We start from the raw sequence: 13618 nt of genomic DNA on the forward strand, positions 1-13618 counted from the left end.
TATCGCACAAGCCGTACAATTGCGACAGCGTTCACAAGTACTGTATAAATTGTATTAATTATCGCGCTACTGGTCCTAGATCTCTGTCAATCTCCGGCAGGATTATTTGTACAATATTGTACAATGTTCGGGCCACAATCACGTTACAATTTACACAGTATTACAATACAATATCAAGTACAACATTACCCCAATTACTAACACCATACAAACCGTACGACTATGACAGTGTTCAGAAATACTGTACAAACTTGTACTAATTATCGCAACTGACCTACGAGCACGGCGTCGTTGACGCAACAGACGGCGAGGACGTCCGTGCGCGACAACAGCAACGTCATTTTTCGCAAATAAACGCTTACGCTGGGCTGCGTTTACGGCGTTCGCCGTCACGTCGGTTTCCTCGACGTGCCAGCCGATCCTTCGTATCACGTGCGCCTCACTTGCTCGCGAAGCCTTTGTTTTCCCTCTCGCGGGCCACCGACAACGCGGTCGCGCGGGCACTTTTCCCCCCCGCTCGATTGTTATGACACGTGCGTTCGGGTCGCAGTAAGGTTATACTCGCGCGGTGGTAGCGGACGCGCGCGCTGGGCGTAACATGGAGCGTCGTTCCGTAGTGCGTTCCCCCGCGAATTATGCCGCGACATTGACGAACGAGCTGGTCACCCGGGAGGTCAGGCAGCTTCTGTGCCGGCGCGCGACGTGATCGTCGTCGTCGTCGTCGACGGTGAAGGAAGGTCCCGCGGCGGTGCGCGCGGTCGAGCGGGCAAGCATGTGGGTGTTTGGTTATGGCTCGCTGATATGGAAGGCGGACTTTCCGTACGAGAGGAAGCTGGTCGGGCGCATCAAGGGATACGTCAGGCGCTTCTATCAGAAGAGCACGGACCATCGTGGCGTGCCGAACAGGGTGAGGGTTCCGTCGCGTGGCCGCTCGGCTCGGTCCGCGACAGCAGGCGCGTCAGAACGGGGAAACGTAGGGTGCTTTCCACGGCGAGAGACACAAACTGCCGCGGTGTGAAGCCTAATCTACAATGTGCCCTCTGCGTCTAGAAACATTCTACTTTGTAGCTAATGTATACGTTTACGAAATCTATGCAAGTTGATAAATTGTATATTATACGTTGTATAAATCGTACATTGTTGACAAATTTGTTGAGCGTTTCGATCTGTTTATATGAAATAGAATGTTTCTAGACGCAGAAAGCGCATTGTAGATTAGACTCGACGCAGAGTCACTTGATCCTCGTTGAACAACGGCGAACGACGGGGATAAAGCGACTCGCTGTTGTTACACGGCGTCGCCTGTGTATACACGTTGCCGGAGAGCACCCTTGGGCCAATGTCTACCGGGGTTGCCTCTCGGGCACGCACAGTGGAGCCTCCGTGAGGGAACGTGGGCCCCCCGGGGTCTGGCTGGCTCATTCAACCGCATTTCCCTTTTCATGTTGCAGCCTGGACGCGTGGTGACGCTGCTCGCCTCCAGCAACCCCGACGACGAGGTGTGGGGAGTCGCGTACAAGATATCCTCCGAGAACATAGAAAACGTGGTGAACCACTTGGACTTTCGGGAGAAGGGCGGCTACATCAAGAGAACCGTCCTCTTCTACCCCTGTGACTTCGCCAAGTTCGGCGCCAACGTCAACGTCTCAACCAACGACCTGTCGAGGACGAGCTTCTCCGCCGCCTCGGACGAGGCCCCGTTCTACCTCACTATCTACATAGGCGAAGAGGACAACCCGAATTTCGCCGGTATGGAGAACCTGGACACCCTCGCGAGGCACATACTCGTCTCGCGCGGCCTCAGCGGCCCGAATGTGGAATATCTCTACAAGCTGGCGTCCGCGATGCGCACGATTGCGCCCGGCGTGCAGGACGAGCATCTGTTCGCCCTGGAGACAGCCGTGAAGGAGTTGGAGCGGGAGAACGAGGAGTCGCTGGAGCTGGATCAGTTTTTGTGAAACCCGACGGTTGTATTGGAACGGAAAGACGTGGCCAATTGTGTCGTCGGCCAACACGACCGACTGGATATTTAGTTAATTTGATCCTGTCTTTCCCTACATTTTAGACAAATTTTTCGTTAGGATTGTAGCAAGTTGTGTAGCAAACTGCTGCATAATTATTTTATTCTAGCGACGAACTTAACGATCCTCATTTAGGGACTTTTCACTAAAGCAGGGAGAAACCTGAGAGAAAGTGAACGCCGGCGGTTTTACGTGATACCGTTTCAGGAGACTGTTTCACGCGCCCTTGCGCTCATTTTTATTTTTGCAGCTATCATTGCACGTTTTCCAACTCTGCTGATGCAATTTTCACTTGGTGCGTGTCTGTGCTATGCATTGTGATATCTAATTCATAAAATTTACGTTGTCTATATGAAACAAAGCTGATGTAAACACTATGTGGATAATTTGTGGTCATGTAATTTTGAAATTTACAGCGCAGTCCTAAAAAGTAGGTATAACACGAACACGCACGAAGTGGAGACCTGGAGGCAGTGTCAAAAGAGCATAGCAAAACAGATCCAAACGTAAAAGTGGGCGTAAGGGCGTGCAAACAGTTTCTCGAAACGGTATCGAGTAAAACGGCCGGCGTTCACTTTCAGGTTTCTCTCTGGTTGTAGCGAAGCGCGACTACCGGTGCGATTGGCCGAGCAATAAAAAGGCGAGATCCTTTTTGCACTGTCCAGTGGAATAGTAGAAAAAGTAATAGTTCCGTAAAAGTCTAGGCACGAATATTTCTAAACCAATGATAAGAATATTTATCGAATAAATCATATTTTCTCATAAAGACAGCCGCAATTTTCATTACTGCTGACTTGAACTTTTCGCAATGACGAGACGATCCCTCAGCCATCTTTTTTTTTTACCGACGCGCAGTCAAATATAGTTTTTGCGCTTGTAGATGTAGATACATTTTATTGATTCCCCTTAGGGTTACAAGGCGTTTTTGAAGGAACGTGCCCAAACCTTTTGTAACACCTTTCTCTATATCCACTTCTCTATGTGCTCAGCAAACACCAAAGTAACAGTTACATAACATCAATATAAATGTAATATAACACATGCCTGTTATATTACATTTGCATTGATGTTATGTAATTGTTACTTTGGTGTTTGCTGGGTGGCGTTCGAACGAAAAACCAACAATGTTTTGTTTGGTTTTGAACCCAGGTCTTCGGATTACCAGACCAGCGCACAATCCTCTGCGCCACGATCGCCACTGTTTTTAATATTGCGCTTGTAATTCTTTTTCTTAGCGTCTACGCACAAAATGATTCCGGGATAAATTGCGAAAACCACGTGGCATTGGTGTTTGAAATGTTCACATTGTAGTTCGTACTAAAATTTGAAATTCACTTAATAAAACTGCAAAATTCTTCCACGCGATTAAAGCACGCGTAAAGACAAACCCAGGGACGGTCGACTTTATATTAAACACCGAAGGGGAAGGAAAAAGTATCGCCTTATAAGCGATTGAGATTAGCTAACTTCAGTTCATTTATAAAGCGACATTTTTATAAAAAGTTGTGATATGCGGCCCGCAACTTATCCTAGCATCCCTTTGTGCATCAAGCCGATAAAAAGAATTGCAAACGCAAAAACTGTATTTGACCGTGTTGGCAAAAAAAAAGATGGCCGTGGCATAAATCATACAATTCACTTTTGCAGTTCTTGTTGCACGCGGTGATCCACCGCTGCTTTCTGCAAATAACTCGACGGAAATTAAAAATTTAAACACTTGGCGATTCATACTTTGGCGGGCACTCGCTATAGGGATATTTCGACGTAGGGACTTTTCTGCCTTGACGTTTCCCTTCGTGGAAACGCGGTGCCAACTCGGCAGCCAATTGGAACGCGCGCTACGACGTGGCGGGGTTTCTCCGCGCATGCGCGGGGCGGTGGAGTGACTTGCGCAACAGAGGCGCGAGAGAAATCTTGGCGCGCGCCGCGGTATCCTCGAGGGGACAAAAGGGACGGGACGAGAGAACAAAACGACGTTGTTCAACGTTGAGATACACCGGTAGGTAATCACGCGGCTTTCGAGAGACTCCGTAGAAGAGAGTCGACTTCCTAAGGCGTCAGTTTCTTTTCTCTTGTTTCCCTCCGGATGGGCGCGCGCGACGCGCACGCGCGAAATCCCGGACGCGGCTAGCAACAACGCCGGCCAATCCGGGCGCAGCACCGAGAGATTCGAACTTGAACGTACGCAACGTACGCGATTCCGTCGTTGGCTGCGCCGGCGAGAAGGTTGTTGCTGGCTCGGTTCCCTGCCCTCGTCAGGTCCTCCTCGATCGGTCGAGCCCACCGGCTTGGCTGTATTGTCCTGAGGAAGACAGGTGCTATTTAATTAAGAAGAGCGTGCCGGCAGAGAGCGAGGACGCACGTTGCAAGAAGAACGGATTTTCGTCAATGAGTTCTTGAGTGACGAGACACGCAAGATAGCAGACTTGAATAGACGTAAGTACGTTGTGCCGACCTTTATCTTGATCCCGCGACGAAATGTCGGACCTGCGAGACTCGATTGTTAGCTCGTCGGAATGAGGAGTTCGCCCGAATAACGCAGCAAGCTGTTGATCTACGGACACCGACGAGCGTCGTCGTCGAAGCAACGTCATTTCTGTATCATTGGCCGTGTTTTGCCGAGCCTCCGCCAGCTGAGCAGTCGCTCGTTTGGTAGCGCTTTCGATTTCAGTGCCGCTTGACGCAGCCTCGGCGCGCTTAGTCCAGCCGAACATTTGTGAGCAAACGCTCGCCGCTTGTACGCGCGTCTAGCCAGGCGGAGGTTTGGCAAAACACAGCCGTTGTAGAAGCGACCGAGTCGATTTGCTCAACTTCGAAGGTCAGTTGAAGTAACATAGCTCGCAAGTAATTGGGGTGCAAAAGCTATGATGTAGGAATAAAAGAATTTCACATGTTTACTTCCATATCTCCTGTTAGTCCCTATGTTGTTTGAGACTTAAACAGTTTTATGTTTTAGATCAATTAACCGTTGGATGGCATTCGGCTTTTGACACCGAGATTCTCTTCGACTCGAGCACCAGGGTATCTCAGCGTCCGCGTCCGTACATCTCGCAGATCGGGGAATGATGGGGGATTATTACGAGCTGCACGCGCCGCAGTGGGTGGACTTCACCGAGACTCACAGCCCGATACGGGTGCCGGATTTCTTCGAAAAGCCGCACGAGGTGCACGAGCGTGCGGAGAATCTCGGTGACCCCACTTGCGAAAGTACGGAGATCGCTCAGCCCGCGCAGCAACCGGACGTCACGTGCGCCAGCACGATGGCACAGGCCGACCTGGACATCATAAAAAATACCCCCATCAAGATGATCTCCCCGAAAACTCGCAATAACAAGGCGACAATAGTGGAGACCACTTACGATGAGGTGCTGGGTGATGCGATGAGGAAATTGGAGCTCTGCAAGAAACCGCCTAAACGAGACGTGGCGAACGAGGCTACCCAGATGTTGAATGCCAACACGCCGAACATGTCGAAGATCGCCAAGTTGTCCAGATCTGTTGGCTGTCGCAGCGTTTCGAGTAAGTGCGTCCCATCTGGACAAGATCCCGTGACAAGCCCCACGAAACTCAGCAAGAGTATCTGCGTGCCGAACAATGGTACGTCCGCAAGCGCGAAGAAAACGCGAGTCAGTCATGCTCTGTTAAAGCAAGACGAGAATTGCACCGAGCACAACGATCCTTCCGGGAGTCCAGACGACTTGACGGATGACTCTAACAATGAGAGAGAAAAGCAGGTCGAGGAGGAGAGCGGCAAGGGATCCAACGAGGAAAACAATGAAAAAGGTTTTAAGAAAGGTGACGAGACGGACGGTGAAGAACAGAACGAGGAAGAGGATAGGGAGTTGCGAGATGAATCGGGAGAGTCAGCGAACGACAAGGGTACCGAGGAGGAGGCGAAGAAAGAGGCCGCTCAAGACGACGTGGACGCTGCGATCAAGAAAGGTAACGAAAGGCAGTCTTCGAACAAGCACACGGTGCTTACCTGGTGCAATCATAGGCCGAGTATGCTGAAACGCAGAGTTTCGATCAAAAAGAAGTACGTTAGTCTGGCGGAGGCGGTGTCGCGCTTCCAAAATGACACGCCCGAGCGTTTCCACACCAGAAGCAATAAGTCGGGCGTGGACGTGCTCAACGCGACGAAGTTGATGCAGAACCGCCTGAAGCCGACGATTCCGATTTCGCCGGCGCTCGTGTCGAAGACCAGGGCGCGTCCCGTTACCGCGCTGAGCCGAGAGGAGCGCGAGAAACTGGAGGTCGAGGAGATGAGGAAGCATAAAATAAAGGCCAATCCGATACCACGTAACGTGCTGAGAGGACCACGAGGACCAGTGGTGACAAAATCCGTCGGTGTTGCAAAGAGGTCGACGACAGCCACGCAATCCAATGAAAAAGTTGCCGTCACGAGCATATCTCAGCCCAAGATTTTGTTGCCACATCGCAAGAAAGTGGCGTCCGGTCCGAAGAACGTAGTCAAGGTGCTAGCGACTGATCCTTCGAGTATTATTGTAGACCACGAGGAGATAACGTTCTTTGGAGTGCCGAAAGACACCGGCGCCACGAAGAACGTGACGCGCATCATGCCGTTCAGCTTCGAGGCGCGCAACAAGAATCTGCAGATGAAGAAGGAACAACGGCTGAAGAGTTTGCAGGAGGCCAACCAGGTGAAAACGGAATTCCACGCTAGACCGGTGCCGAATTTTTCAAAGCCACCAACGCCGCGGGCGAAACAGCAGCAGGAACAGCAGCAAGATACGAAAAAACCGATCTTGCCGTGTCCGTTCAGCTTTGATGATCGGAACAAGAAAGCATTTGAGAGAAAGGAACAGTTGGTGAAGCAGGTGTTCGAAGAGGACAAGCGGGCGCGCGTGTTCCGCGCGAATCCGGCACCGGTCTTCAAACCCGTCATGGTTCGCGGTAGATCGAAAGAGAGTCTGTTAGCGAAGGACAAGAATACGGCGAGCGAGCAAGCGGAGAATCAAGAGAACAAAGAGCCGAACTCCGAGTCTTCCAAGACGGGGAGAGAGAATATTCGAAAGTCGAAGAGCGTCGCTTCCATTTTTGATAAACAGAAAGTACCGTTGAAAGCCTATCCGCTGACATTGAACACCGATAAACGGGCGAAGGAGCGAGAGGAGTTCAACGAGAAGATTAAGCGTAAGGAAATGGAGGAGGAGGCAAAGTGTCAGGAAATCGAAAAGAAAAGACTCGAATCCGAAAAGGAGATGAAGGCGAAGCTGCGCAAATTAACCGAGATGAAAGCCAGACCGATGCCGGCGTACAAATCGCCAATGGTTATCAAATCGACAAAACCGCTGACTGATCCGCACAGTCCCGCCTTTGCGAGTAAACTTAGATCGAAGCGTTACACGTCACACGTCGATTAAAATGCTTTGCTCCCAAGTTTTGTGTAATATTGTAACTCGCTCTATATTTATATAAAGATTTTAACAGTGTAACGTTATAAAATATATGTAAACGTAGCTTAGATTTATCTTCTTTGCCCCGGTTTTCACAAATATTGTCAACTTTCATCTTGCGTTAATTTATCCTTCATCTCTCTCGAACAACTTGGAAAGAGACGAAAAGTTGAACTAAGATCGAAGTTAAATTGCGTTAATGAAAACCGGGGTTACCGATAGCATCTCGCTTGTCTAAATGTTTTTTTTTATTAATAAAATAGAAAACTAATACTATAACCGTTTGTCTTGTTCACTGACTATCATTTTATTCTACTTCAATTTAATTGTAAGCTTGTAACTCCTACAATAGTCTTCAAAAGACAATCGGTTCCCTTTGTAACTCGATTGTCGTATACTTATTCGTTAATATATTACACATGTGTATGTACATTCATTTATATATTAATATATCAATATATTAGATACGTGCACATAATTGAAATATCGTATTTTAAAGAAGGTGAATACTTTTCACTTCTAAAATCTTTAATATCTGTAATTATTTTTTACATCATTGATTTGAGCATTCGAAAAGTACGATTCTCATCGTCTCGAAAATAGAATACAACCATCCTCCTTCCCTTTACTGCCACTGGGAAAATTGTCATGTAACCGTAACGTGAATATTGTGATGAAACGCAGTTTTTAATATTTGCCAATCCGTGATACAATTTTTTATGCTTTTTTTTTAAGTTCTATTTTTGTTAGTCTGAAAGTGTAGAGCACTGGTTGGAAAAACCGATCAAACAATTAATACTCGACGTAAAGACGTAACGTGCGTTATGTACACGATAAAAATGAATATTATTATATTTATGACCTACTTTTTAAATAGTAGCAAGCTATATGCAATCACAGATCGTATCGGACAACGTGATCTCGATGTATTTACAAATATATTATTTTGCAAGTAATAACCTGGCAACGTCTATGTACTTACATGACATGTAATTAAAATTTACAGATAATGCGTTGCTAAAATCTTGTATACATACATAAACATTCCGATTTACAGGAAACACGCTGTACACTATGTACGCTAGATCGGTGATCGTTCAACACGAAGGTCGAAGGAATTTTTAACGCGAATGACAACGGCAATGTACATGGATGACACCACTACACGACGCCCTCCACTTGGTGGCGCGAACGTTCGAGTAGGTGAGTTTGCGCTGGGTTTCGTTCCGCGCACTATACCAACTGCTCCGAACTGGTGGCACTGAGATCGAGCAAACGCCACGCGGCCTTGGGATTGAGTTCCGTTCGGTCGCGACACATCACCCAGACGTAATTGACGCGCATCACTTTCTGGGGATCTCCCTCGATCACCTCGTGCTTCGAGTTTCTCACGCACATGATTTGCTGAGATTGAAAGCTAATTATCAGAACCGGGCCCTGTTCCATCATCTTGCCCATCACCAGGTCCACGTTGTCGATATCTGCAAACGATATTCTTCCCTCACGACTTGGAGACGGCATCGTATGATTAACGAATGGTATATACGTACCTAGAATCTTACTATCCGAGTAATGGCCCAACTTCTTCACTTCCTTGTGCGGATGCGCGATTATATTGTAGGGTCCTTCGTGGCACCAGTCCTTGAGAATCTCGAGGTCACCCTTGACCATCGCCTCGAGGATATTCGGGATGAAGTCGGTCTCGCAGTCCTTCAGGAATTGTATTTTGCTAAAAGTCGGATCCAGGTTACAGATCTCTGTAAGGGTCTCCGACAGCTCGGTCTTTTGAAACAGCCCGCCTATAATGTCCGAAACCTTATCCGTAAGCAATCTGGAAGCGCGTAGCATGGCATTATCTGACTCGTCGTATTTCATCTTCCAGTCCATTACTTTATTCACGTATGGATTATTATCCTTTAAAAAAACATCCGACACATTAAATGGAGGCACTCGTCAACGTCCGTCTGGATACTGGCTTACGCGTAATCGCGTAAAATTTATATCCCGAGGCATTAGCCGCGATAGGTACCTTGAATTTCTGCCAGGCATTCGAAAACATGTAGTCCCTGTGCACTTCCACGCCCGTCGTCTTTTGATCGGGCGTAATTTCTCTAGGCTCTATCGCCACTTCGTTCCTCTTTCTTAGCTTTTTAGGCGGAACGTAAACATTGCCTGCATCAAGCAATAATGAAATTTAATCTGCTCCCTACTCCCTGTCTCTATTTCAGCCAAATCTATCTACCTAGAATTCCATGTTGGTCAAGTTCATTCCGTACGGCCTCGGCGGTGTGCGATATCGTTTGAAATGCGCCGGTCTTACCAAGTGCCTGGCTCTTTTCCGAGATGGTCTCTGCCGCGCCTTTGGCCGACCTGCTGATCTCCCCGCCCAACTGCCCGGCACGTTTCCCCAATTCAGTCTTGCTCGCCTCCTCGATAACTTCTTGCACCTTTCAGACATAAGTTTGCACAGTTATACACGCGTTACACCGTGTCCCCAAATAAATTGATGTTCAGAAACAGAAAATTAGTGTACCGAGAGCCAAAGAAAAGTTTATTGTCTAAAGACTTTAAATTATTCAGAAAAAATGTGAAACGATGTAAAAAAATTCAGATAAATCGTAAAATTCCGACTTTTCCAGATTTCTAATTTCCTTCACAATTCCTGGTTTTCCAGATTTTCCTGACCACTGGACACCCTGGCGTTACTTGTAGCTACAACTTTAAGGTAAAAAATTCTTTCATATCTTTGCTAATAAAAAGCTAGTACGAAGGTAGACGTTTTAGTTTGTCTGGTCTCGCTTTGGAATTAAAAAAGTAATGAAATGTTATGTTTTAAGTAGCGATGGCGAGTTACTTTCGAAAATCAGTAACTATAACGGTAACGAGTTACACTTTACGCTCGGCAACGAGCAACTGCAACCAGTTACTTTTCAAAGGTAACTTTCCTATCCCTGCGCACACCTTTTCCTTAATTGTGTCTAATTTCTCTTTGATCACTTCCGAACTTTTATTAGCCTCGGACTCGACGGCCTGGAACTTCTGCCGCGCCGTTCGCAGCGCCTCCGACTGCTCCAGCTTCTCCGCCTCCTCCCTGAACTTCTTCAACGACTCCTTCATCTCCTTGTTCTTCTGCATCTCCTGCTTGATGTTCTCGACGAACTGCGAGAGGAAGCTCGGCCGGCGCGCCGGGTTCGAGTACGGTCGAAACTGCAAGAGAGAAGAAAAGAGCGTCGCTGCTCATCACCGGCGTCGCCCGTCTCCGCGGCAAGGAACTTACCGACTGCACACGCGCGTCGAGCAGCTCCACCGACGACGTCGACGGTAGAGCGGGTGACAGCATGCGCTCCCTCGAGCCATCTCTCAGGCTTCTCGCGGGTCGCACCAGCCTCGCGGCCCCCTTCAGGCTCGCCCTGCATGACGCAACGTTCTGCAACTGTCGCAACATCCATTTATTATTATATTATATTAATATAAGTCGAGCACACTGGGGCCCGGTTTCAACCGAACGTCGCTTAACTTTAATCTTGGTTCAACTCACGCTCGTCTCTTTCTAAAGTAACAGTTGAAAAGAGACAAAGAACGAATTAAGCCAAGCCTAAAGTCAAACAGCGTGGGTGAAACCGGGCCTTAGGTTTTCGACCCGGTTTTACCAAACGTCGCTTCACTTCAATCTTGATTCAATTCAAGGTAACAGTTGAAAAGGGACAAAGAACGAATGAAGCTAAGCTTCAAGTTAAACAGCGTCGGTGAAACCGGGCCCGAGTCTTCGATCGTGAATCGCCCGGACCTGACAATCGCGCCGAAATGTCGGGGAGAAACGTGCGTCGCGTGACGCCCCGTCGTCAATACGAGCCGATTCGTCGAGCGCTCGCGAACGAAGGGGAAACGCGCGGGCCACCGCAGGCCCCCCCGACGATCGCGCAACATCTCGCAACCGATCCACGTCGAGCGGCGGCTCCGCGGGGTGGACATAACCTTCGCGTCAGCGGCGAAAACACCGGCCGTCCCGTGCGGGCCTCGCGAGTTCACGCGCGACCGTCGCGCGTCGCGGGCGCGGGCGCTCCGCTCGCAATCCGTGGGCGCCCGCGCGACATCGACTTAGTCAGCAATCCGACCTGCTTACCATTTTACGAAAAATTTGTCCGTGCGAACCCTCGGCGAGAAGCGGAGACCCTCGTGAATGCGCGGCTGCTGACGACACGAGTCGCGCGGCTCGGTCGCGCCTCCTGTCGCTCGGCGAGAGCGGCGCGTCGCGATTATGTTAGGTTAGGGTTGGGTTAGATCAGGTTAGGGACTGCGAACTCGCCGAACAGAATGACCGTGGGGGCAGGAGAGGGGGGGGGGCAGAAAGGACAGAGGAGAGAAACCGTGGGCTTTGTCGTTCGCGGGAGACGCTCGCGTGCGAGAGTCCGCGGTACAATTCCTCGTGGCAGGGAGGGGGGGGGGAGAGCGAGGAAAAGCAGGGGAAAGGCGGAGAAGCCTCGGCCGCGCGCCTTTGAGTGGTGAAGCGGGACGAGGGGAAACGACGAATCGCGCGCGGCGTAAACGGTAGCGGCAGCGGAGCGTAGCGTAGCGTTTGCGTTGTGTGCGCGCGCGCGTGTATACGTGTCGTGGCCGCCGAGGGTATATACACCGGAGCCGGGAGCGACGGCACGCTGCAGCCAGGCCGTGCGCACCGGGAAGCGAGGTAGCGTCGTGTGCCGTCGATGACGCGCTGCCGCGGCGTTTACGCGCGCTCGTGAGAAGAAGCGGACAGGTGAGGCGGAAGGGCGACCGGAGGAGAAGGAGCGCGTCTCCGTCGCGGACTCGCGAGGCGTCCTCTCGCCGCCGTTGTGTCGCGATTGTCGTCCTCGTGTGACTCGTGTCCCGTCGTCGTCGTCGCCGCTGTCTTCGTCGTCCTCGGTGCCGAGTAGCGGCCTCGCTGGAGAATGGCGTCGGACGAGGAGGTGGACGAGAACTTCGCAGGTGAGTGCGAGAGAAAGAGCGCGAGTGAATGAGCGAGAGAGAGAGAGAGAGAGAGCGTGAGAGGGTGAGGTAGAGAGACAAGGGACTATACGGGAACGGCACCGGGGCGATCGGTGCCGTGCAACGCGAGACGCGCGCTTTTCGGTTGCGCCAATGGCTGCCATGTCAAACGCGGCGGCTCGTGTCGCCGACGACGACGCCACGCCGGTTTCCCCGGGGGGAGCGGCGTCTTCTAACCTTCGCCGACTGTTGAGCGTGCGAGTCTCGGCGCGATCCGGCGCGCGCTCCGCCGTTTTATGCCCACTCCTGCCAACTTTGACGCCGCTCGCCCTTTATCCTTTTCCAATTCCTAGGAGCTAAGTTGTGAATCGCGAGATTGAAATCAATCTGCATTGTCCGGAACTTGAATCCTGCCGCGCGTACCGGGGGGAGAATCGAAGCGTTCTGTCAGTTTACACGGCGCACTGGAAAGGTGGTATAATTCGGAGGGACTCGACAAGAAAGATACGCTAAACAACCTAATGGTTGACGACGTTCCCGTAACGGGTGGAACAAACGAACGAAAAGAAAGAATCGAATCGTGCGATTATCTGACGTTCCGCAATTACACTTTCAAAGCCGGAAAATACTATTGCAGAGAAAGAACAACGAAACGAAGTGTAACAATGCATATAAGATACGAAGGCTTCCGATATTTGCTCTCGGTACTGAAAATGTATACTATAGATAACCTTTTTTTTAAAAAAAAAAGGTAACGAAAGACGCCAAGTATTGTAGACGAGGCTTAGTGGCTGGTGTTACACTTGTCGTACGACAAATCTTTCAAGCGTGTTGATTGGCTACAGGCTAGAACATTTATAGATACTTGAGAATTTTCCTATCCTGCAGCCAATCGACACGCTTGAAAAATTTGTCGTACGACAAGTGTAACACCAGCCGCTAAACCTCGTCTACAATAAACGCACAGGCTGTGTCGCATGTCGTACGACAATGTCGTAAGTATATTGTTTCCGGTCATAAGGCTGTCGCAGTCGCACGGAGCTCGGAGTTCTTATAAGTAGAGCCAATGTAACGGAAGTCGCCATTTTTCATTAAACAGCGTATAAAGAGCGGCAAATTTTAAATACTTATCGTAACTATTATGTAAAATGTCAGTGCAATCTAAAGGCTGGTCTACAATACATGGAGTAAGCTGGAGTAAGGAGTAGGAGTAAG

At 49.7% G+C, this 13618-nt stretch overlaps 5 protein-coding genes across 11 annotated transcripts in view; 3 read left to right on the top strand and 2 right to left on the bottom strand.

The window, feature by feature from the left end:
- The window catches only part of LOC105563115 (WD repeat-containing protein 6), a 9472-nt gene extending 9113 nt beyond the window's left edge, over nucleotides 1-359 (bottom strand). Inside the window, exon 1 of the mRNA XM_012014430.1 lies at nucleotides 275-359. Coding sequence (XP_011869820.1) covers nucleotides 275-341 — 67 coding nt within the window. The 5' untranslated portion in view covers nucleotides 342-359. The remainder of the gene's footprint in view (nucleotides 1-274) is intronic.
- A 398-nt stretch (nucleotides 360-757) lies between these two features.
- On the top strand, nucleotides 758-2787 carry LOC105563116 (putative glutathione-specific gamma-glutamylcyclotransferase 2). The gene is made up of 2 exons (XM_012014431.1): nucleotides 758-907; nucleotides 1452-2787. Exons 1-2 carry the CDS (start codon nucleotides 773-775, stop codon nucleotides 1956-1958), a joined length of 642 nt encoding a protein of 213 aa, XP_011869821.1. The 5' UTR covers nucleotides 758-772; the 3' UTR covers nucleotides 1959-2787.
- A 1314-nt stretch (nucleotides 2788-4101) lies between these two features.
- LOC105563119 (targeting protein for Xklp2) lies at nucleotides 4102-8461 on the top strand. Of its 2 annotated transcripts, none has more exons than XM_012014434.1 (2): nucleotides 4102-4457; nucleotides 4978-8461. In XM_012014434.1, exon 2 carries the CDS (start codon nucleotides 5084-5086, stop codon nucleotides 7403-7405), a length of 2322 nt encoding a protein of 773 aa, XP_011869824.1. In that variant the 5' UTR covers nucleotides 4102-4457; nucleotides 4978-5083; the 3' UTR covers nucleotides 7406-8461. The 2 variants fall into 2 exon arrangements, with proteins under 2 accessions (XP_011869824.1, XP_011869825.1); XM_012014435.1 differs by lacking the exon at nucleotides 4102-4457 and adding an exon at nucleotides 4534-4839.
- On the bottom strand, nucleotides 7946-11718 carry LOC105563117 (mitochondrial import inner membrane translocase subunit TIM44). Of its 2 annotated transcripts, none has more exons than XM_012014432.1 (7): nucleotides 11562-11718; nucleotides 10716-10871; nucleotides 10400-10645; nucleotides 9681-9885; nucleotides 9468-9610; nucleotides 8989-9352; nucleotides 7946-8919 (listed from the first exon to the last, which is right to left on the bottom strand). In XM_012014432.1, exons 1-7 carry the CDS (start codon nucleotides 11562-11564, stop codon nucleotides 8672-8674), a joined length of 1365 nt encoding a protein of 454 aa, XP_011869822.1. In that variant the 5' UTR covers nucleotides 11565-11718; the 3' UTR covers nucleotides 7946-8671. The 2 variants fall into 2 exon arrangements, with proteins under 2 accessions (XP_011869822.1, XP_011869823.1); XM_012014433.1 differs by lacking the exon at nucleotides 11562-11718 and adding an exon at nucleotides 11226-11416.
- A 194-nt stretch (nucleotides 11719-11912) lies between these two features.
- The window catches only part of LOC105563120 (chromodomain-helicase-DNA-binding protein Mi-2 homolog), a 14841-nt gene continuing 13135 nt past the window's right edge, over nucleotides 11913-13618 (top strand). For 4 of the 5 annotated variants that reach the window (XM_012014436.1, XM_012014437.1, XM_012014441.1 and 1 more), the window contains exon 1: nucleotides 11913-12403. In XM_012014436.1, coding sequence (XP_011869826.1) covers nucleotides 12367-12403 — 37 coding nt within the window. In that variant the 5' untranslated portion in view covers nucleotides 11913-12366. The remainder of the gene's footprint in view (nucleotides 12404-13618) is intronic. The other variant, XM_012014439.1, reaches the window with a different exon arrangement.

This window comes from Vollenhovia emeryi, unplaced genomic scaffold, assembly GCF_000949405.1.
Source record: "Vollenhovia emeryi isolate VEMERY1.0 unplaced genomic scaffold, V.emery_V1.0 DF939180.1, whole genome shotgun sequence".
Taxonomy (NCBI): domain Eukaryota; kingdom Metazoa; phylum Arthropoda; class Insecta; order Hymenoptera; family Formicidae; genus Vollenhovia; species Vollenhovia emeryi.